This window comes from Acanthopagrus latus, chromosome 1 (assembly GCF_904848185.1).
Source record: "Acanthopagrus latus isolate v.2019 chromosome 1, fAcaLat1.1, whole genome shotgun sequence".
In the NCBI taxonomy this organism is placed as follows: domain Eukaryota; kingdom Metazoa; phylum Chordata; class Actinopteri; order Spariformes; family Sparidae; genus Acanthopagrus; species Acanthopagrus latus.
The window spans coordinates 30,401,147-30,425,174 of record NC_051039.1 but is presented as its reverse complement, the minus strand read 5'-3'; the positions used below and the strand labels follow the sequence as shown (position 1 = coordinate 30,425,174).

Below are 24,028 nucleotides of genomic sequence, written 5' to 3'. Positions count from 1 at the left end.
TCATAATATCTTTAAGTTGAAATGATGGATAGCATGCAATCAGTCAGTCCACACAGATGCCCCACATTTTTATAAACCTCACTACAGGCATATGTTATGGTTGTTTTAGTGGTGGGCTCAGGCCACAGACCTTTGATATTCATTTGGTTTGTTATTCTTTTGGTATGATACATTTGTCTAATAAAATGTATTCAGTTATTTTTAACTGGGTTAGTGTAGAGTCATGTTACATTCCAAACTGCAACATTGGAAGCAATGGGAATGAGGACTCATAGATGCTGTATCCTCTGCCTTCATCAGAGCATGATGTAATGATGGCCTGAGGCTCAAAGCTCTGCTATTTAAGGAAAGTGCAGTCCACTGAAATAGCAGTTATAGCATGGAGTCCTCATTCTGCGTTCTACACCACTGGCTAGCACCTGCTACAAAGACATACAATGTGCAAATACTGCACTTCACAAAGACAATATGCCTACCTTATGTAGTTATGGAGATGTTCAGAGGAACTGTTGTAATCAGGAAATCGAACAGGTTACATGTTCAAAGTTGTGATAAATGTTTAAGTGACAAACAAAACAAACAGTAATGTTTTATTTTTCGGTCCTATTTTGTGAACTAAGGACTAATAATGGCATTAATTATATTGATTTTTTTATTATTGTCTTAGAAACTAGTTCATGCACTGCTTATCAATGTTTATAACATGTTGAATTAATAAGAATCTATATGGGTTAATAATAGCATAATTAAGACCTTTTTTTGGTTTATAAGTTAACAAATGATGCTCCACTCAGGTTTTAGTGGCCAATCACAAGTCACTGCAAGAAATGACACAAACAGGCAACATTTTAAAAATAAAACAGGAAACCAGAGAACATAGACTGGGATCATAACAGACGGGTTAGCAATTTGGACTTGAGATTCTAAGACAGTGAGCATTCAATTAAGTTACACAACTGACCTGTTGGGGCAGCAATACACCTGTGCTGCTGCTAGTCTGCCCAGGGTTTAAAGTACTCTGACGTGGAACTGGACTTCCTTCAGCGCAGCAAAGGTATAGTTCCACCCTCCAATAGTATGAGGCCGACCATTGAGTGCTAGCCAATCAGAGGCAGAGTAGGGCAAGTCTCCTCAAGAAATGTGACTGTGGTGTGGTGACCCTGCAACTCAAATAAAGTGGATGCAAATTTTATTAATGTTAAAAACAAATGGCGCTGAGCATTGGTAGGGGAAAATGGTGGAGGTGGGAAGCACTTCAGCATTTGGTGCCACAGATGAGGGCGCTGCATCCCTACATGATGTCATTTGAGTACGTTACCAGGAACAACGGCTACAGTTGCCACTGCGCCTTTAACTACCAATCATGTTTGCGAACACACCTGACCTTGTGAAAAGCTATCTGAAGAAAAAATTGCCTTGACAAAGTTGTCTGTTTCAAACCAGCATGCCAGCTATTTGAACACACGTGGCCTTGACCCAGAGTTTAGACGTCTATCTGAAATGCTTAAAAAAGGCAACATTTTCAATGAAAATTGTTGAAGTTATTAATCTCAACATCACAACATCTGTAAATAAGTGATAGTGGCCTTCATCTGTTCAGCAGTTCTTAAAGGATTTACATTTTAACTGTATTTTCTCTGTATTGTCATAATGTAGTTTCGGATGTATCATTTAATTCACTTTAAGAAGGAAGTACTTCATATGTTTCAAATTGTCACCTTGTTGCTTTAAAAATACTGCAGTAGAATTTTTAGCTGACATTCACATGCATACGGCAACGCAAATACCTGTATGGAAAAATAAATTGTGCAAAGTACACAATGACACATTATACTGTGCAATTCTTCTTACAGACAATTTAAATTGGATAACCAAGTAAGAATTTTTGATAAAAAAATAAAAATCCTACACTGTTTGCTAGTTATTAGTGCCATAGTTTAGTGGCATTAGAATATTGAGTAAATAAATCATTATATTAATTTCACATTCATTTGAAGAAAAAGGGTTAAAAGAAAATTTAATGTTGACTGTTAACTGTAAAAAAAAAAAGAAGTGAAAACAAAAGTGGGACAAAGAATTCAGTAATACTCAGTGTTAGTTGTCTCAGTCTTTTACTGAGGTCTTTGTTCCCTGAAGCCACTACTCCACCGGCTGGTTACAATTTGAATATGGTTATTTTGATCTCCGACGAAAGATTGATAAATGTACACCGGAGTTAGTTGCTTAGCTAAAGTACTTCCGTACATGTATTCAGTGTAAACTTGCTGTGATGTTACATTAAACTGCAGTTCACTGTTAAACCCTTCATGTTCCCCTGAAAAGAAACTCCTGTCCCGGAGTGTGCCTCTGCTGTAAGCCATTAGCTCAGTCAGCTTTTAGCTCTCATGCTGTACAGCTCGAAAAACTCCCACTCCGACTCCTACTCGCATGCGGTCGTTACAAAATATATTCATCATAAACAGACAACTCCAATGAAAAACTGAACTGAACACTTACTCCCAAAGGAGGATCTATTGAATATGCATTCATATGGTGATTGTAGAGGGTACAGTGTTTACAGGGCTGACCCTGTAGTAATAATCTGTCATGTGCAGCTCTTTTGATGTTTTGTTTTCTTCATTCATATATTTGTATAACATTACATTTGTGACTGTTTTGCTGTAACATTGCCATAATCGGTTAATGCACCACCTATTAAATACCCTTCTACTCTCTGATATGGGACTGAAGACCTGCAGGTCTGATTGTATAATTGTATATTTAATTGGGGCTACTCATTTGCATTCCAATCAGTTCACACCCATTCTAAAAATATTCTGATATGCAGCTGATGTGTGTATCAAAGACACCATAATATATCAATATCAGATGTATAATTTGCACAATTATCAGCTGCATAAAAACCTAAATGTTATAACAGTGAGTTAAACATTCATGATGTAGGTGTCATCATTGGTGTTGAGCACAAGAACACCCATCCTTTCACAATTTATAAGATTTTTAGCTAGATTCTGCCTGTTTGTTTGTGTAACTTTACTTAAAATGTTGCTTTTTCTCTTTTTCCTAGTTTGCTCCCAGTTTTCTCGAGGTGTCTACGCCATTTTCGGCTTCTATGACAAGAAGTCGGTTAACACCATCACATCCTTCTGTGAGACACTTCATGTCTCCTTCATCACGCCTTCTTTCCCAGCAGAAGGAATGAATCAGTTTGTTCTGCAGATGAGGCCAGATATCAAGGGGCCACTAGTTTCATTAGTGGAGTACTACAAATGGGAAAAGTTTGCCTATCTATACGACAGTGACAGAGGTAATGAGAGTTTTATTATGTATTACATAGAGCATGTGAACATGTCATAGCTATATATAGAGCATTTGTGTTCGGACTTCTAACGCAACTCCAATTGAAGGGTCCCCTCATTTTCAAACAACCAAGATAGGTACTGAGTGGATACTGATTTTAAAAGTCTCCGTACACAAACAATCTAATGACAAACTTGTTTTTGCCATTTCTTTTTATAAATACCATAAGACTGATATATCTGCAATTTACCATATTCAGGGTTCAAGCCTGAAGAACTAGAATATTATTGTTTTTGTCTCCGTTTGTAATTACTTGTCTTAATGTTGCGGCTCAAACTTGGCCCAATAACGATCAATGGTGTGCAAATCCTTCCCAAGAAATGTGAGTCAAATTAGCCACATGGTAGTGCTTTTACAAATGCAATTTTCAAAGGGCACAGGCCAAACATAGTTAGTGTGATAAAGTTGAAATTGTACACACAAGTCCAGCGTGAAGTGGTCTACAAAGACAGTCTCAGGGTGCGTGATGGCCAATTAGCATAAATCTATTTTTTCAAATTTGTTTTAATCAAGAACAACTTGGGTATACAGCATTGTGGGTCAGAGATACATATTAAAATCAAAAATGGGTGTGCAAAAGGCAGGGCTTAGAATAAATTGACCATGACGAACCCTAACCCATGAATCTGGAAAAGGTCTACCAAAGCATTTTGACCACTACTCATAGGGGGAACCAAATGCAACAACTGCAAAATTGAAAATCCAGTGGACACAATTTCACCATTTTTGGTGTGAATACTCTGGGGATAAGTATTAACTGACATCTGAAGTGCCACATTGATTGGTGCAAATGGGTGAGGTCTATCACAAATTGGCTCAAAACTCAAGATGCCTTGGAGCAAAGGTCTGCCATGATGGATTTTTTGCTAGTTCGCATTAGTTGGAAAAATAAGTAAAGAAGTCTTTTTTCAAATTTGACTCAATCATCACCAAATGTAGTTTACATCATTGACATTACAATTTTAAATGAGCAAGTATGTCGAAACACACTGCAGGTATTGATCAAAATATCTTCTGAAAGGGCCGGACTTTGGCCATAACTTAATAACCATTGGTCCAATCATCATACAACTGAGATCTTCAGGCCATGTTTGGGAATAGGGCTGTCATAGCATTGAGCCCACCATAGAGGCCAAATACCCCAAAATTTGGACCTTCAAACCTGGGGGACAGAATTTCATAATTTTTGCCGAAACCTGCTCATTGCTGCTTGAGGCTTCAGTTTTGACCGATTGAGTTCATTGAGCGAACACAGCTTGACCCCATCTAATAGCTGCATGAGGCTATATATGACATAAGTTTTTTTAATTTAAACTGTCTGATTGCCATGCTTTTGTATCTTCCTCTTATATCCCTGTCAATATCTCTGGATGTATTAGGTTTTTCTGCATTTCAATGTAATTTTTCATGGGCTTACACTTATTATATTGGATTCTTATATGACTTACACATCAGGCCTTTAAGCCCTGTAGGGTTGCTCATACATAGAGTTTCTTTACATGTCAGTTTCAAGTCCACCTGGCTGACAGCCATTAGATCGATGCGTCAATTTTTAGCTGCTGCTGGTTTTCAGGTTGTCGCCAAACAGCTGAGCTCAGCCTGAGGTGACAATCTCGCAACTCCCCACACTGTCGCAGATTCTGTCAGTGTAAACTCTCCTAATATCTTCTCTCCTTTATTTTTTGAGGTAGTTCCCTCCCCAGACAGCTTAACAACCATTCACACCTTGGCTCACCTAGCCCTAGCAACCCACATGAAGGCCAGTACGGTCAACGACCCACAGGTGGCCCTAACAACTCTGAAACTCAGAGCTCACACGTGTCCTTAATGACTCTGTAAGGACACTCCCACACAGACTTAAAAGGCCTGCAACTTCCCTCCAGTTAGAGAGAACTAAAGAAGCCCCTTGGATGAGAGATTAAACATTTTCAAGAAAACAAACAAGTCCAGTTGTTTATGAAACAATATTATATAAAAGGGTACTCTGATTAAACTTTGATGCCGTTTTTTTATAACTTCACAGTAACTCAACAAGCATTCTGATTCAACTAATCATGTTTTGTTTATTTGTGTAGGTCTTTCTACGCTTCAGGTAATACTAGACACTGCAGCAGAGAAAAAATGGGTTGTCACAGCAATAAATGTTGGCAACCTGAAAGATGAGAGCAAGGACGAAGCCTACCGCTCCCTGTTTCAGGTACTGATGTTCTGTTCACACACAGCACTACATCCTCTCACTACCATCAAGCATTTTTAAAACGCCATGATGCACAAAAACAGACACTATGGTCAAAAAGCCTGTGGATCTTTCACTCCACTACCACAGATTACATTTCAAGCTCAATAGTGCAGTGCCCATGGGATATTTGGAGTGCCTGTTGCCTGTTGACCCAGTGTGGTATGCCTCTTCCAAGCGTGACAGTGAAGTAAACCGTGCAGTTAATTTGGTCATTAAATTTGTTTTACATGTACGCAGATTTGGTCACATTTTCAGAAGACCAATAATAAATTCAGTTTTGAATTCATTTGTGACAAAGTAGTGTGTTCCACTCATTCCATCAGAGAAAAAGTTTACAAGTGGATGTAAACTTTTGACCATGACTGTATATGATGTGCAGTGTGTATGGAGGAAACATGTTTTTTGCTTCTGTATTTCACAGCCACGCTCTCTCTTTCTCTTTAGCTAATCAATGCACACACTACACACTGGCTTTTTCTGTTAAGGAGCTGTGCTACTCTTGAACACATATACACTTGAGACAGTGGCCTTGTATTTTATTTTTTTTCCAAATATATTTTTCATTGAACAAGTTTCGCAAAGGACATAAAAGACAAAGAAGACAAGCACAGCACCGAAACAATTCAAGGTGAAAACAGGCAGCTAAACACAACAAGAAATGAGACCACCGTTAAAATTGAATAAGAAACAAACAGACAAATAAAAAAAAATTGTTTCAGGGAGCATGTAGTAGAAAGCAAACTCTGGAGCAAACATCTGGAATGCCGTACATACATATCTTAAACAAGACAAGTGGCTAGTCCTTTTTTATTTGGGCTAAATCCATCAATCCTGATTTCATCCTCTGGGCATTAGCAGCTCCCATGTGGTCAAAGAAAGTGTTCCAGATCCTGTAGAATGTGAAGGGCTTGTCATTTAAGGCCATGGAAAAGGCTTCAAAATGAATGACATTTGTCACAGTACACTGATTCAGTGTTGGAGCTTCATCAGTGATCCAAATTAGTAGAATACACATCTGGGCACAGTGCAGCAGAATATGCTAAAGTTTTCTGTTACAAAGATCAACAGGGATCTCATCAATCGGACCCAACAAGCAAGACCTGGCACCAAGACATAAAGGGCACTTAAAGATCTTATCACGCTGTTGAGCAATTGTGACCCCAAACTTTTGGTCATGGTGGAAGCTCCACAAACAATGAAAAAATGAGCAAACAGCCAATTGACATGTTCTGATATGGCAGGATTTGTTCTGTGTTTTGCCTCAGGAGAAATATATATTTGATGTAAAATCTTAAATTGCCGCTCAGGCTGAATTGGATGCTAAGACATTGGTCGGCTGGATACACAGGGGATCCCAGTCCTCTAGTTCTATTATAGTACCTAGGTCAGATTCCCATTTGCCTTTAACTTTATTGGAGTTGTCCTCCTTGAAGCTGCACAGTATCCTATAAAGCTGTTTGGTAAAGAATTTAAACTGCAAATTATCCAGCCACAGAGACTCTACCCCAGAGGACACTTTAACTTGGACAGTATAAAATTCCAAACTAGCAGATATTTAAGGAAGTCAACATTTGTGACACCAAACTTGTTTTAAACTTTCTGAAATGAGACGATCGAGCCACCCTTAACCATGACTCTAACTGCTCTGATGCCTCTGCGGCTTCAATCAGTGAGACCAGCCCGAAGGCCAGGTGGGAAGTCTGGGTTATCACAAAGAGAGGTTTAATAACGAAAAACAATAATGGTACCCTTCTAACTTCCTGACCTGCCTACAAATATTTAACATATTCTTTAAAAACCAATAGTCTTTTATCAATAACAATACTTTTTCAGGAGAAATCCGTAAGTGGTTGCACAGGGGGATCCCACTGTAGGTCAGAGGCTAGACAGCAATGCAAGCTGCCTGAGCGTCCGGTATCTGCCATAACTACGTAATTTCAATTTCAGCTTGCATGAATACAGCCACCTCTTCCTGCTTGTGTGTGTTTTTTGGCACAGTTTCTTCAAACTATATATGAGTTAAAAGAGAAATAATTTCTTTGTAGCTAAAGCCCTGGCCCTAATAATCGTACTCTATATCTTCTCAAATTTGCTGGCCAGCACAGGGTTGATTGTGACATATGACTTGAAAAGTGCTGCTATGGTCAAACATTTTTATTCCAAATTTTAGCACAAAATTGAGTTATTTATTAAATAATATATATCAAACAGTGTGGCTTATCAACATTGTCAAGAAAGGAAAATTATGAAATATTACTTGATGTTTAATACTTTAAAATATTAATCTGTTTTCAGGATCTGGAGATCCGTAAGGAGCGACGCATTATCTTGGATTGTGAACAAGACAAAGTGAAAGACATAATGGAACAGGTTGGTCCCAATTACTATTACTACTTATATGAATAAATTCTCTAATTATGCAGATAATCATATTCATCCTCCTCCAAGATTCTTCAGCCCCTTCAACGGGCTTGCAATCTCTCCTCTGCAGTATTATTGTACCAAACTGCATTAAGTATTATGTTTATGGTTTAAAAAAAGAAAACATTTCTTCCTCCACATTAACTGAGACTAACCTCATGTAGTTGTTTTTTTAATACCTGTTTCTCAGCACCTGAACACCAGGCTTTATAACATGGCTCCTTATCTGCAAATCACATCGTATACTGTATTTCCCTGCGGTGTAATGTAATTTTTTTGCGATATAAGAACTTGGGAGGACTTGCTCTCAGGCCCAAATCTTTGGTTGTAATCGGTGGATCCAGGTTTTTTTGCACTGATCCTCCTGATATATTTATATATGTTATAATGTAATTGTTTTGCATAATTATAAGCTGCTTGCTTTTTAAGTTTATGACAATTTTTGATAATTTGTTGTTTATAATTGACACAGTTTGCAACCTTTTCCCACCAGGTGATCACTATAGGCAGGCATGTGAAGGGATACCACTATATCATCGCTAACCTGGTGAGTTTCCGTTTAGGTTCAACCTGACTAAATACTGATCAAATGCTTTTAAGAACGTTGCTCGATCAGGTGTCAAATAGCAGGTTTACAGTCAGTAAACAGCAATCACATCAAACTAAGCTGCAGCCGAAGGGCAGGTAACAGGCATACGTATTTACAAAGAGATAATAAGCGGGCAAAAATTGCTGTAGTAGTCAGGCTCATTAAGCAACATAGATGATTTGGCAATGGGTGATCTTTGGCTGACTAACATTTGTATTTACAGCCAAATTATTTTTATATACCATATACACAGCATACAAACTGTTGGAATCAGGGTTTTAGGTATATTAGCTAATGTTAGCATAGCACAGCAAGCCATATCAAAATATAGCAAGATAAAAACAAAGCTTATTTTTACTGATAATTATGTTGATAATAACACAACACACAAACATGTACACACACACAGTATGTGTCTGTGTATCTGTCTAATGCCCTTTCAACAAGATGGTAGTTATGGTAATAGAAGTTGTTGATGGTGTTAACCATCATTGTTTTTCACTGTGATATACATTCAAACATGGTTAGTTTTGATTAATATGTGGGTACAATTATTGAGACAGAAATCATTGCCCTACATGGTCCTGGGGCTCCATTAGACCCCGACCCAAAATAAGACATTTGTACAAAAGCTTCAAATTAATTTTTTTCTTCTTTGGTCATGTTGTCGGTTTGTTCCAGGGCTTTGTAGATGGGGACCTCTCTAAAATCCAGTATGGAGGTGCAAATGTGTCTGGCTTTCAGATAGTCGATTTTGATGATCCAGTGGTGGCCAAGTTTGACCAACGATGGGAGGCTCTGGAAGAGAAGGAGTATCCTGGAGCTGATACACGGATCAGAGTAAGATTTGCTCATTCAACACTAGTTCATAGGGTATTCCAATTAATTTGTATTGTTCTATGGTAAAGAATCTGTGTGAAAAGGTTTTAGATTACATGGAAATACTCCAAGGATCAGAATAATATTAACTAATTATGCTAATATTTTTGTGGCTGGGCAACCAGCATGAGCAGCACTCTTTCCACTTTTTCTGTTTTCCTGACCTTGAATTTCTCTTTGCTTGGGTGTATGGTATGTTTGTGTCCAGTGGGAGGAGAGGCACAGAGGGCTTTATATAGATTAACCAGCATAAAATGAGTTTTTGGCATTTTTGTGGAAGCTGGGTCTCATACATTGCATTGAGAACAGATATATGTCTGTTTCTGTGGGGTCCTTTAGGATTGGAAGACCCCTGTTCTTGTCTAGAATTTTATGGGTCTGACTTTTTTTTTCTGACAGCCTTCATCTCAGTGTGCCAGTGTTTTTGTTATCTTAGATCAAGCTTGAACTTATAATACTCTATGCCAATGTTTTGGGGTTTTTTTGTCTTTCAGTATACCTCAGCCCTCACCTTTGATGCTGTTCATGTGATGACCGAGGCGTTCCGCTTCCTTCACAAGCAGAGAATTGACATGAGTCGTCGTGGCAACAGTGGGGACTGCCTAGCCAATCCAGCAGTGCCCTGGGCCCAGGGGGTGGAGATTGAACGTGCCCTCAAACAGGTAACCATGGATTTAGACTCTCTTTAGTAAAATGAGATAGACTGACCCTGTTCTAATAGAATTCAGTGTTTGCTTTTGGTGAGGAAAACATTTGAAAAACTAAGCTGAAAACAAAGACTGCACTGAAAACCCTTTTGTGTGTAATTGCTGTTAGAAAGCTATGACCTCCAAGATGTCAGGATTATTAGCCTTGGGTGATTGCAGCCCTGTCCATTCATTCAATTGCTGCGTTTGCTCAGTGGGGCTGCTAATACACAGGGCTCCAGCAAATAAAAGCAGGGATATCCAGCAACTGTAAGTCTTGACAGGAAATGCCCAAAGGCAATGTCCATGCCTGTCAGGGCACTGGTTCTAGCATTCTGTTGGCCCTTTCCAGGGATAGCGGGGCCTCCCTCAGATCAAATGCTAGCTGTAGCAGCATGTTAAACAGAAACTGTCAGGTCCCCCTGGTACACCAGTTTTCCAAGCATGGTTCCTCCACCTTGCCTTTAGATCTCAGCATTTGTTTTGTGGTAACTTATTGTTGCTGGCTAGTTTCCCTGCTGAAAATCTAGTCTGGTCTATGTTGGTTAGTGCTGGTTTGGTGCTGATGAAGCTGGTGACCAGCATCCCATGGTGGTGACAAGCATCCAATCACCAGCATCCCATGGTGGTGACAAGCATCCAATCACCAGCATCCCATGCTGGTGCTGGTATAATTCCATCAGTTCTGACATTAAGCTCAAATTAAACTGGCTTATTTTCAGACCCAAAAGATGCTAGCTTGTTTTCCAGAATCCTGACCTCTGTATCCAGCGTGCTGACAAAGGCCGCTCATAAGGTTGGGGGCTATATGTAGCATTAGCAGTAGCAGGCATGCTAAGCTATGCACCTGGCTCAGCAGCACCCTCTGTAATGGAGTAATATTAGTTTACTATTAGTTTACTAATTTATTATTGTTATTGCAACACAAGCAATCTTCCTCTCCATGTCACCACACTTGCCATACTAATTTAATTATTCAAGGCAGCTCTCTTCGCCATTTCTTTTCTTCGAGTGTTTTTCTTCACTTGGAGTGGTAGTCTAAGCCATCACTTGGACACTTGAAATTGATTGAGCTTACCCTGTTCTGCTGTTGCCTGTAAACAGAAGGAGCCCGCTTTTATCATGTTCATGAGCAGACATGACTATGGTGGCTATGGTTGACAATGCTAACGGAATTCATATAGCATTTATGAAATAATTTATTAACGGTATCATTGTAGTCCAAACAAATGCGACGTTGCACACCCTTGAACCACACAGCAGTCATGCTGAAACTCTCAGATCTATCTATCTATCTATCTATCTATCTATCTATCTATCTATCTATCTATCTATCTATCTATCTATCTATCTATTAGGACTGTTTGACTGTCAACTAGATGGATCTCCACTCTGCCATGCTTTTCAGCAAAGAATGTGCCATCGTCTCTTTTGATCCAGTGGTGTCAGCTGTGCTTGTGTCCACAAATAGGACTTCTATTCTTCTATTCTGAGATCCTTTGAAATCCTATCATTCATGGAATGGCTTTGCATGTAGCGGCCTCAGACAATAGTTCTCTCCCTGTCCTTTCTGATTCTTCTTGAGTTTTGTGTTTTGCTGGTGTCCTTGTAATTACCGGTAGATGAGGTAGTATCTGCAGTCCAGTCAGGTTGCACAAATAGTCCAGTTCCTCCAGGATGCACATCCATATGTGTGGTCACAAGAGGGAGGAGATACCAGGAGACCGGCTGTTCCCATCTGTCTTCTAGTTGACAACCAACACTAGCTCGAACTTCCATTCTTCCAAGACTTGTCGACCCTCTATCCCTCTCCCCTCATCCCTTCATCTCTAACCCTTCAAGTCCTCAGTCCTCTATCTCTCTTCCCTCAAGCTCTCATCCCCTCAACCCTTCACCCTTTGGGTGCCGTTTAGCTCAGTTGGTAGAGCAGGCATCCCATGTGCTGAGGCTCTGCAGCAGACCCAGGTTCAACTCCCAGTCTGGGTCCCTTTGCTGCGTGTCACTCCCCCTCTCTGTTGCCCTGTTTCCTGTCACCCTCTTCAGCTGTACTATCAATCAAGGCCAAAAAAAATTATGTTTTTTAAAAGTTAATAAAAGTAGCAAAAAAACCCTTCATCCTTCAACTTTGCCCCCTAAGCCACAATCAACTGGTCTCTGTAATTGGATTTATGTAAGGCGTGTAAAAAACTTGCATTTGAAACTGTCAACCTAAAATTGCTTAGCACTGCTGCCTTTAACTTGGTCTGACATCAAATTAACCTATGAAACCACACAAATATGCAGTGAGTTTTGATTATATGTACATTTGTTGCAGCCTGGCAATTTTATTCAAGAATGTTTGTATGTTTAATTGAAGAGCTATATAAAGACAAATGACTTTGACGTTTTGTTTTTTTTTATCCACTGAGGTGCAGGAAGGTTTCTTCCACTAAATATCATAACATAATTATGAGATCACTTGACATATACATATACTTATTTATGTATTAGTAGTTTCACCACATTTTTTAATTTTCTCATTGGATGTATTTGGTTGCGGTGCTAAAAACCTTTGTCTCTGTGTGTGTCTATAGGTGCGTGTAGATGGCTTAACGGGTAACATTCAGTTTGACCAGTATGGGAAGAGAATTAACTACTCAGTGACAGTCATGGAACTGAAGAACAATGGGCCTGTAAAGGTAACTTAAGAATCAATTTGCCATTATGAATACCATGATGGTATGTAGATATGTGAAAAATATATGAAGTGTCAATATCTGTGTGTGTGTGTGTGTGTGTGTGTGTTTCCTTAGATTGGGTATTGGAATGAGGTGGATAAGATGGTGGTGACAAAGACAGACCTATACCCTAATGACACCATGGGAATGGAAAACAAGACAGTCGTCGTTACAACCATACTGGTAATGATGGAGAGTGTAACAGTTGCAGTGGGAATTAGCAAAAGTACAAAGGCTGTATTTTCTGAACTTTTAAACCAAAATGCATTAATATTAGTCACATGGCAATATGGAAAACACATTTCACTTAATACTCAAGCCAGTCATTGTTAGAAGATAAAATAAAGTGTGTGTGTGTCTGTGTGTGTAGGAAGCGCCCTATGTGATGCTGAAGAAGAATGCTGAGCTGTTTCAAGACAATGATCGCTATGAAGGTATGTCTTTTTGGACTGTGAGTGTGTGTTTAAAAAAGCTTTAATAATGTTACACATATTGCATGAGTGACTGTGATGTCACAGTAACAACAGTTTCACACTTCTAGGTAGATTCGTGTTTGCTTTGGTTACCATTTTTCAGCCATAACTGTAACATTTAAAGATATATAGTGGTCTGACCTAGCTGAGGTTTCTGCTGTGCTTACTTTATGTATTGTGTTGCTTTGTCATATCTTCTCAACAGCGCATCTCAGACTAACTGCTAATTTGGGTTAACTTAAGCTGTCCTTTTATTTCGTCTGTGGTCCAACAGCGACCAACCGTTGAGTGAAAGTGAAAGTTGTGTTAGTGATAAGCCATGATAGCATGGAACATGCATTTTAGATGAAATAGGTGTATAGATGTAGAATGCTGGCTTTTGAATATTTGACCTATCAGGGAGCAGATAAGTATCTGTTTGAGGTTTGTTGACTAGGATCTGAACAATATTGAGGGCTTTATAGGATTTCATAATATTGAGTCAACCTCTTCTGACACTTTTCTGTTATGAATGGCACACTGTTTACACTCGGTTTGACCAAGTCTAGCAAAGGACAAAGTTATGACATGGCTGCAATTATGGCTGGGTGCACATCTGGTTTACATGCATGTGTTCCAAGACATTCAAGAGGAAGCTTTGTTTATGAACTATGATGTCTACATTATGAACCTTGCCATTCAGGACATACAGAGACATGCTGGATGTAGTGAAAGATCCCATCAATATGAACAGAAAGTCACCCAAAAGTTTGCCATGGTTTTACTCCTTTTGTATACCAGCAGGTGGAAACAGCTTATGCCCACTATGCCGCTTCCAGATAGACAGTGTGAGTCAGCAGTGACTTGGTCTGTACTGGAGAATTATTTCAGCAAGTTATTTAAGTGATTTGAAACAGTTTGCCTGTAAAGAGATAAAGACTGAAGGGAGGACTGATACAACTTGAAAGAACGCATTTGGCCATAGAAATGAATGGCGTATCATCTAGAGCTTTGGAGTCTTGCCTATTTTTACTGAAAAAAAAAAAACAATCTGAAATGGACCTGTAGACAGTCATATTGACATCATACCACGTTTTCACTACAGTTTTAATGTCTGTATCTGTAGAATATGTCACAGACATGAAGAGAACACACAAAAGGACAAGGGCACTTCTTTTTTCCAGCGCACTCTCCCTTCATCTCTTTCTCCATCTTTCTCATTCTCATAAGGGACAACCACATCATCATTTTTATTTATAAAAACTCAGGTTGGTGTTTATTTGCATTACTCATACAGTGTTACCTGCCTCAAAAAGCCATCTTACTTTACTGTACACTAGCTGTAAATTAATGTTAGCAAGCATTGGCAGGCCAAGGTTGTGTGCGTCAGTGTGGTTTAATTCAGGACAACTCTCCCTTCATCCATTTTTTCACCCCAAAAGTTAAAGGTAATCTCTGAGCTCTCTTTCCAGTAGTAAATGGTATAACAAATCAGAGCAGAGTTTGAAGCAACTAGGCAGTCTTTATTCTCCAGAAGGGGCTGGCTTTAAGAAGCTCTTTTCCCCCCTTCTGCCCGGCCCTTCATACAGCAAACATCTTTTGTTTAGTTTTATTCTATTAAGATATTATGAAAGCCACTTTATGTAAGTGATATTGGTAGGTTTTCAATATAGTGAACTGCAGGGGGTCCTGTGATGGGCACACCAAGGGTGTAAATGCCCCCTACACACCGCCCAGACTGAAACCAACGTCCAACTGCCTTTATCCGGCCACTCTGTTGCCTCTTGTCTGACCCTTTCAGCAGAAAAGTAGCATTGAACACAACACTTCAATGTGTTGCCAGCTCCACAGTAATGTGTACATTCTGTGCTTGCATGAGATGCAATAAGCGGGTGGCTCTACATGAAAATAAGAAATGATGGAACGGAGTGCATAGAAAAACAAAGTGCACACATTATTCCGCCCCTCCCACACACCGTGCTGATTCGCTAGCACACTGCCAATGAGAATGGCCATACAACCAGCCCACAACCAATCAGAGAATCCAACGGCTCAGACGGCCGACAGCCAACCTCCTCAGACTTTGCATGTTGAATCGGAGCAGACAATGTCCGCGGGTCTCGGAAAGCTTCCAACGCAGCTGAACACACCGAACATATTTGCTCCCGACTTCGTCCAAGTCTCCCCAAACGCTTCAGACGTCCAATGGTTGGGCCACTGTGTTCCTGCCTTAAGGTGTGCTAAACTACCCTCTTCATGACGTTCATGATGTGAGAGGTCAGTGCAATTAGCCTGTAGTCATCTTGTGCCACAGAATGTCCTTGTTTGGACACTGGAACAAGGCAGGACGTTGTGGTGGTGAAAGCTGGTGTCTGCTGTGGGGGTTGGTCTGAGGCTGTAGGGGCTATGGGTGTTGTGTCCTTGAGTGGTTGCTCAGAGGTGCAGCAGGGGGGCCGCCGGAGGTGGGGGAGCTGGAGCCAAAACCTGTTGAAAATCTGGTTGAATTCATTTGCTCGCTGTTCATTTCCATCAGCTGCTCCTCCAGATTTCCTCTGGAAGCCAGTTACCTCCCTCATCTCATCCCACTGGATACGTCCCTGGCGTTGTTGTTGTTCTCCAGTTTGTACTCCAGTTTTCTCCTGTAGATGTCCTTACGCTATCTGATGCTGTGTTTTGGTTCTCTTTGAACACACCTAGCTCCCTAACCTAAAGGCCCTCTTCTTCTCATTGAGTAGGGCCTTTAGGTCGCTGCTGACCCAGGGTTTGTTTTTTGGGTCACAGCAGACCTCTTTAGTGGGGATGGAGTTGTCCGTGCAGAACCCAATATATTATGAGAAAGATTCATATATGTGTTTTTTTTGTCGTTGTTTTTTTTTCTTTTTTTGACTGATGCTAGGTTACTGTGTTGACCTGGCTGCTGAGATTGCAAAGCACTGTGGTATACGCTACCAGCTAAGGATTGTGGGAGATGGCAAATATGGAGCAAGAGATGCAGAAACCAAGATCTGGAACGGTATGGTTGGAGAGCTGGTGTATGGGGTAAGATTTAAAACATACTCACAATAATACACCATGAATGAAAATTCAGTTTTGTTACTGCTGACAGTCATAGAAATGTGGGTTTTGGTAAGCCTTAGGTGTTTTAAATTGACAATTTTGGACCAGATATAGATGTTATGCATTTATTTGGTAACATGACATAAAACAAACAAGGATAATCCACTTCTGTGAGACAAACCCTTTCGAATCATCCCTTGATGGCCCGGAACATCAGTAGCAGGGTTCCTCAGCCAAATGATGTGCTAAATCAGTGACATACATATATCCCATAGGTAAACCGGTTCAATAGGTTGTGATGAATACATTGATTGGGTGGTTAGAATGAGTCAGATAAATTGGAGTTATTGAATGCCAAGATGGTTATATGGATGAAATAGGTGGTAATCTGTAGGAAAGGAAGTTTACTGTTGGGTGTGAAGCAGCTGGATAGAGCAGGAGTTAAGATGGATTGAGTGAAGTCTGTAGTCAGGCAGCAAATACTGAAAGGTTTTTATAAATAGACTAGGTGAATGGTTAAAGTCAAAGTGGCTAGTTTGGTGAAGTAAGTTGGAACCCACATTATTTTTGCAGGGGGCAGATAACGTGTGCCATTTGTCAAAGGCTGTTATAAACACAGTCACATCTGCTCCTTTGATATCTTTTGAATGCAGGGCTTACCGTGACACCACAGGAATCCTTTGGTTTTTTTGAAGGGAACATTGAGCATTTTGAACCTGTTTTGATTGTAACAAGATTCCCATGGCATAGTGGTTCATCATTTTATTTTGTGTCACAGCTTAAAAGGTAATCAGTGTAATGAATGTGACAAGGGAATTCACTCAAGATTTTCTTTAATATCTATCTTATAAAAATGTGTTATTGATATGTCTAGAAATATGTCTGTTTTGTTTAGATATGTACTTCTATTATCCTAAAATGTTTCCAATAAACCCACATAAATCTGTACTAATATCCTAACGTATGTTTAAATTGGTAATTTCTTAGAAAGTCAGACTGAGGAATTAACAAGTCTAAAACTGTAATATGACAAATATTTTTGAGTGTGATCCTGTTTTGATACATTTCTGCCCAAATCACTTTAAACAAATGTAATTTATTACAACGAACATTAATACATACTGAACAAACAGGGTTGTCACTGAAATAAGCAAACAAAGTAGAGAAAGACAAGTGTTACCTTTTATATCTTTTTTAAATAACCCCCTACTATCTGCAAATTATCTGTTAAGCTCAACAGCCTCCTAGACAGTGGGATTGCCATCAGACCAGATAAAAAAGTGTCTTGTACATCTTTCTGCTCTTTTCAGCAGCTTACACAGTTACATGAATGGATCACGCTGTCAAACACTCTCACTCTGTCTTTGTCTCTTTATCAGAAAGCAGATATAGCAGTTGCTCCACTGACGATCACTCTTGTTCGTGAAGAGGTGATAGATTTCTCCAAACCCTTCATGTCTTTGGGAATCTCCATCATGATCAAAAAGCCACAGAAATCCAAACCAGGGGTCTTTTCCTTTCTGGACCCACTGGCCTATGAAATCTGGATGTGCATTGTCTTTGCCTATATAGGAGTTAGCGTTGTACTCTTTCTGGTAAGTCAGTTTGTTTGTGTATATATGTGTTTTGTTTCCACAAGAATTCTCAGATGCTTTCCTGTTAGCATGGCTGTTAGATGTTCCTAATGTGAGTGTATTGGTGGCATGCATACATAGTTTGCCTGAAATGTGGTGACTAGTTGTAGTTAAAGCCTGAAACTAAGATTCAGATCTCAGTAATGCACATGCACAATGTATATATAATGTAAATATAGGTTTATTAATTACATCTAAAGTGTGTGTGTTCTATCACATGGACAGGTAATCACCAAGATTACCAGATGTTGCTGAACTGCTTTGACAGCCAGTGACCCCCAGATTCCAGTGGGCCTGCCTGCAAAACTTTATAGCCACATTACGTCCATCATACGGCAGCAAACAGCCGCTGGAGCTGATTGCAGGGGTTCTAGAAAATGCTCATGTTGTCACCAGCTGCGCTATGGTGCGTTTTGGCAGCATCCCAGTAGTGGCTAGCTTTGCTCTGGGATAATTACATGTCAAGTCCATTTATTGTTGGCTGTGGACTGCAGCTGTGTCAAGCTGCACAGAGCAGATCGAACCAGACAGGAAGTGAGACAGTGGAACAGCACAGTACAGCTTTACAGTTCTGAGAGGGAAGTTTGCCATTGGTTTTCTCAGAGCGGTGGACCACTGATGCAGGAGCTGCTCCTCTCCAGAGGACACACCGTCTGTCTTATGCTTTGTTTTGATAGACAGCCCCCTAGCGGCGGAAATTACATATTGTACTTTTGAGCACAGTTGCTCTGTTGTAATGTGCACAGATCAGCACATTTTTAACAAGGGACCACAGCATTGTGGGACAGTATGAGGCTAACCACAGGAGCTGTTGTTGACTGCAAGAAACAACACAAAAGTCTTCATCTATTGTGGCTGTAGCTCAGGAGGTGGAGTGGTTGCTGGTTCAGTTCCCCAGCCTTATTACACATCAAAAGTAACCTTCACCAAGATACTGAACCCCGAATTGCTCCTGATGATCAGTCATCAGCCTTTGCTATGAATGTCTGTGTCAATGGGGGAATATGACGAGTGTTGTAAAGCACTTTGAGAGTGAGAGCAAGGGGCAAGATGGTGGAAGAGATGGTGTGGTGGTCAAGTCATGCAAGAGTTCAAGAGGAAGAGCTGACTTTACTGCTGAATCTTGGGAGCTCACACATGATAGGTGCACAACTGCTTTTGTAGCCTATGACATTTTGATTCGCCTGCCACATATCTTTAGTTTTGTTGTTGAGGTCCCTCTCAAGTCTCTGCTGATGTTCTCTTGTGTTTCAATCTTACTCTAGCGCTGTTAATTAATCCCTTTTTACCTGACTGAAAATGGCCAACTCACCATTCTTATAAGTCATGACTACTACAAGCTGTAAAATCAATCACAGTGTCAAAATCCTTATAGCACCAAAGGATCAACTTAGTTTCAGTTTCTTCACAGACCATATTCCTTTTTTTTCAAATGTTAACCATGTAGTGTTACTTTGAATCTGACCTGCGGCACTTAATGGTCAATATAAATCGTGCACACTGAACACATATTTTTATACATGCATAAAATGCACTTTATCAAATCACCTCATGTAAGCATTTTATATAAATTATATCAATTATTGGCCTTGATGTATACCTTTATTGTGTTTGCGATGAGCAATTTTAATATACTTTAATTACAATTTTTTTTGCACATGTGGTCACACAGCACTCTTCTGTACCATTCACCATTATTTAATCTTTCTAAACTTTTTTGTTCAATTGTTGTTGTCCTTGTTCCTAGATGGATGTCTATTCATGTGTAAGGTCACTAAGAGCAATGTAGAGTGGAGTCAATCCCTTGTATGTGTATACATACAGTAAAGATAATTCTGGTCCTGATAAATGAACTGCAATAGTTTGGGGAAGATGGGTGACCCCATTTCTGTTCTTTTAGTTTGCTTGTAAATGTTCTCCCAATTAAATAATCTGGTCCAAATTTAAGTTGGGCTAAAGCTCTTTGTTAACTGTTAGCGTTCCCCTATGAGGCTAGTCCTTTTAAGTCCTTGATCGTCTATACAAATCCCCACCATTGTTCGCATGACACAGTCACACTAGCATTTACTTAGTCTAGTTAGACAGATGTAATTATTAAGATAGAAACAGAATTAATTGTGCATGAGACAGTTGAATACCTGTGTAGATAACCTTTTATGCATTTATTTGATGGCATGTGAGCTCAGCAGCTGTTAAATTGTAAATAGACTGTATGTATTTAGCACATTCACCCACTTGCGCACACATTTATATGCACCCACACCAATGGAAGAGCCACTGTGGGCAAATCAGCACTTTGGTCAACTTTGCTTGTTTTTTAAAGTACTTAACAAATAAAGTTGGATTGGATTGGATTGGATTGGATTGGATTGGATTGGATTGGAAATGGGGTTTTAATGTCTTGCCCAAGGACACCTTGACATGTTGATTGCAGGGGCTGGGAATAGAACCATCGACATTCTACCTCTTGAGCCACAGCCGTCGCTGTTAAGATTTTGTACTTTTTTTGGTGAACCAACAAAGTTACACCAAGCATGTAACCATCAGTTGTCAGTTACCACTGAGCAAACTCTATAATAAAGATAATGAGATGTAGCTGTAATTTCCAGAAGAAGCTACTAAGTGGACCTTACTGTAAAAAACTTGTTTGTTGAACTATTGTTTCCAAGGTCTAGAATGAACTTCTACTTGCAACTTACAACTATTTTGATACAAATAAGATGGGGGAAAAAATGAGTATATGATGTCCAAACATTGTACAGGTTTTGTGGATGTAATTTTCAGATGTTTGAAACTAAAGATGCAATTTTCCAAAATAGGGTTCGAGATGATGTGTTGTGGGGCAGCTGTAGCTCAGTGGGTAGAGCAGGTCGACCAGTGATCGAAAGGTTGCTAGTTCAAATCCCGGCTCAAGGCTGAGCTGCATTTCAAAGTGTCCTTGAGCAAGATACTGAACCCCACATTGCTCATCAGTGAGGGCCCTGCGATGAGCTGGCGACTTATCCAGGGAGTACCCTGCCCTCGCCCTGAGACAAAGCTGGGATTGGCTCCAGTAGCAACACCCCGTGACCCCATGGAAAGGGATAAGCGGTTACGGACAATGACATGACATGACATGACACGATGTGTTGTCTACCACATCAAAAAAATCAAAGTACTTTTCCACAATAGTTGGGCCTCCAGCTGGTGATCTACAAGTAGCAGTCCAACACACCTGCTGGAATTCTCCAGACATTATGCATGACTGTTAGACTGCAGTGATCAACTGTAGTGAGAAACTTGTAATTCATCCTTTTATGTTGCATGTATATTCAACTTTATCATTTATCAAAACAAATCTTGCTGGTGTGCATCCACTTGAATGAAAATCAACATATTTCTGCTAAAGTAAGGAAGTGTATCATCATGTAAGTATCATGCAACAAGGAAACAGAAAGCAATACATTTTACATTATCTTGTAGGTATCAAGATTCAGTCCCTATGAATGGACGCTAGAGGAGCCAGAAGATGGAGCTCTCCCGCTGACAACTGAATCCACCAATGAGTTTGGGATCTTTAACTCCCTGTGGTTCTCTTTGGGTGCTTTCATGCGGCAGGGTTGTGATATCTCACCAAGGTTAGTATAACCATGTCTCTACTGCTGATTTATTTACTTAAAATGAATTAATTTATGACAGTTTGTCAGAGACTGTCATGAGACTGCACTGTATTGACTTTAAAAAAATAATAATAATAATAATAATTCTTGCCCAAGGAAACTTCCACATGCAAACCAGGGGAATTGAACCAGCAATTTTCTGATAACAAAACACTGACTCTACCATCAAGTCATAGCCATTCTACACATACTCATCACTTAATGTTCATTGACAGACAGTATTATGGCTGGGATCAGAGTGTTTAGATTGCTCTACAACAATTAATTTACACAAAGCACTGAAAGTGTTGACAGTTAATGCAGTTCACCACAGACTGAATAAAGTAACTTCTGGCAAACTCAGCATATGACTGCTTACCACTTTTCTCCCATGACGGTGAATTATGTTGATATGCCTAAGGCACAAACTCATATGCTTTTTACACAGCAGCCTTGATCGCTGCATAAATTTAACTGTCAGCCCCGGTGAGTAATCTTACTGTGCTTTACTTGCCAGGAAGCAATGTAAAAGTATGGTCAGAGTCTAACCACTCTCTACTTTGGACTACCCGCTCAAAAAGTGAGAATAAAGTGCTCAGACATCTGAAAACTCCCACAAATAGAGCTTCAGTAACTCCTCAGGTGAAGCTCTCCAAAAAAAACTGCTGTCACTCAAAACTTAACTAGGTTTACCTATCCAAATGTTCAAAAGTGCTCCGGTTGAACCATGACCAGGATGATTCATCAACCAAAACCTAGTTGCCTATTTTTTATTTTGTGTTTATTATGATGTGGATAGTCTCCTTTAATAAACTGTACAGTAAAAGGAGCAGCTTTAGCCTTTACGGCTAATTTCCGGCTGTAGTCCCCGGTTGGTTGACACAATAGGCAATCAAGAAAAACTCATTACAAGGGGATGCAAGGGATAAAAAGAACAAATGCGAAAGAAAAAAATAAATAAAAGTAGTTAAATGTAATCAAAATAAGAAATGGTAGATACGAGGCATGGAGCAACAACAGTTAATGACTACATCACATATCACATTTGACAGGGGTTAATGTTTGCAGTTGAAGTTATCTGATAGCCATGTTTTGAGGTGTTTGGTGAAGATGGAGTATGTAATTATGTCTTTGATAATTGTGGGCAGTGAATTCCAGTTTTGGATGGCTCTGACTGAGAATGATAATTGACCCAAAGTGCTTTTTCTGAATGGGGCTATAAGGTCACCGCTTGTGGTGTTCCTAGTGGTATGACTGCTGTTATGTTGGATTATAAATGAGTTGAGAGGGGGAGGAGCGATGTTATGCAGGATTTTGAAGACCAGGCAAATGTTTTTGTATTTGATCATGTCTTCCCAACTCAGTAAATTGTGGTGTTTTTTTGTTTTGTTTTGTTTTTTTTTTAATGATGAGGTGATGTGAACTATTTGGCTGTTGAGCCAGTACTTCGGTGTTTTGGGTTTTTTTGTAAAGGGTTGCTAATGGTTTCTAATGTTGAGCAGTTTGTCCCCAGCCTGTCAAACAGTATGCGAAATGTGACGTGATCATGGTATCCATAAACAATTTAATAGCTCGCAATTAAAAGTTAGTGTATGTCTGATGTATTTAAAATATGCCAAATTAAACTTGACCCTGTTGCACACTTTTGTTATGGGTAATTTCTAGGAAAGATTAGAGTCGATGGTGATGCCCAGATATTTGAATTGTGGAGCAATACTGATGTTCTTATGAGAGATAGTGATATTTGGGATGATGTTACATTGAGTTTTAGCGAAGAACATTCCTGCAGTTTTATTGAGGTTAAGTTGGAGGCAGGAGCGATTTAGCCAGGTTGTAATCTGATCCATTGCTGTGGTGAGTTTGGCAGCAACCAGATGTTTCATGCTGGCATGTACATACAGTATATTTCTATGTCGTCCACATACGTTAATGTGTTGATTTCCGGGCAAAATGATGGTAGATCATTGATATATAGGCTAAACAGGAGCGGGCCAAGTATTGATCCTTGTGGTACTCCAGTCGAAACGTTGATAATTGGAGAACAATGATTGTTCACTGAAACATGTTGATTCTACTATTTCTACTATTGTAGAAACAAATCAATAACAACAAAGAAACATTCACATAGAGTGTGTGGCTAATATGTGAAGATGAGTTCACAAAAGGTCTTGCCATTATAATCCAAGATAATGGTCTCTAATGTAACTAACTATCATATGCAAATTAGTTGTGTATGTTCAGAATGTTGACTATAATATATTCATAATGTTGACAGTCAGGTTGACAGGTGAACTGTGGGTAATGTACAAATATCTGAAATATCCTGGAATATCAATGCTGTCTCAAATAGCTGTAT

At 39.6% G+C, this 24,028-nt stretch overlaps 1 protein-coding gene across 6 annotated transcripts in view; it reads left to right on the top strand.

Moving 5' to 3' along the window:
• The window catches only part of LOC119024484 (glutamate receptor 2-like), a 75,117-nt gene that overhangs the window by 13,611 nt on the left and 37,478 nt on the right, over window positions 1-24,028 (top strand). For all 6 annotated transcript variants that reach the window (XR_005076485.1, XM_037107364.1, XM_037107355.1 and 3 more), the window contains exons 3-14: window positions 3,068-3,307; window positions 5,436-5,557; window positions 7,895-7,969; window positions 8,514-8,567; window positions 9,291-9,449; window positions 9,983-10,150; window positions 12,748-12,852; window positions 12,967-13,074; window positions 13,262-13,325; window positions 16,240-16,382; window positions 17,780-17,995; window positions 21,497-21,651. Coding sequence is in view for 5 of the 6 variants with exons in the window: in XM_037107364.1 (XP_036963259.1) it covers window positions 3,068-3,307; window positions 5,436-5,557; window positions 7,895-7,969; window positions 8,514-8,567; window positions 9,291-9,449; window positions 9,983-10,150; window positions 12,748-12,852; window positions 12,967-13,074; window positions 13,262-13,325; window positions 16,240-16,382; window positions 17,780-17,995; window positions 21,497-21,651 (1,609 nt within the window). In the remaining variant the exon portion in view is untranslated. The remainder of the gene's footprint in view (window positions 1-3,067; window positions 3,308-5,435; window positions 5,558-7,894; window positions 7,970-8,513; window positions 8,568-9,290; window positions 9,450-9,982; window positions 10,151-12,747; window positions 12,853-12,966; window positions 13,075-13,261; window positions 13,326-16,239; window positions 16,383-17,779; window positions 17,996-21,496; window positions 21,652-24,028) is intronic.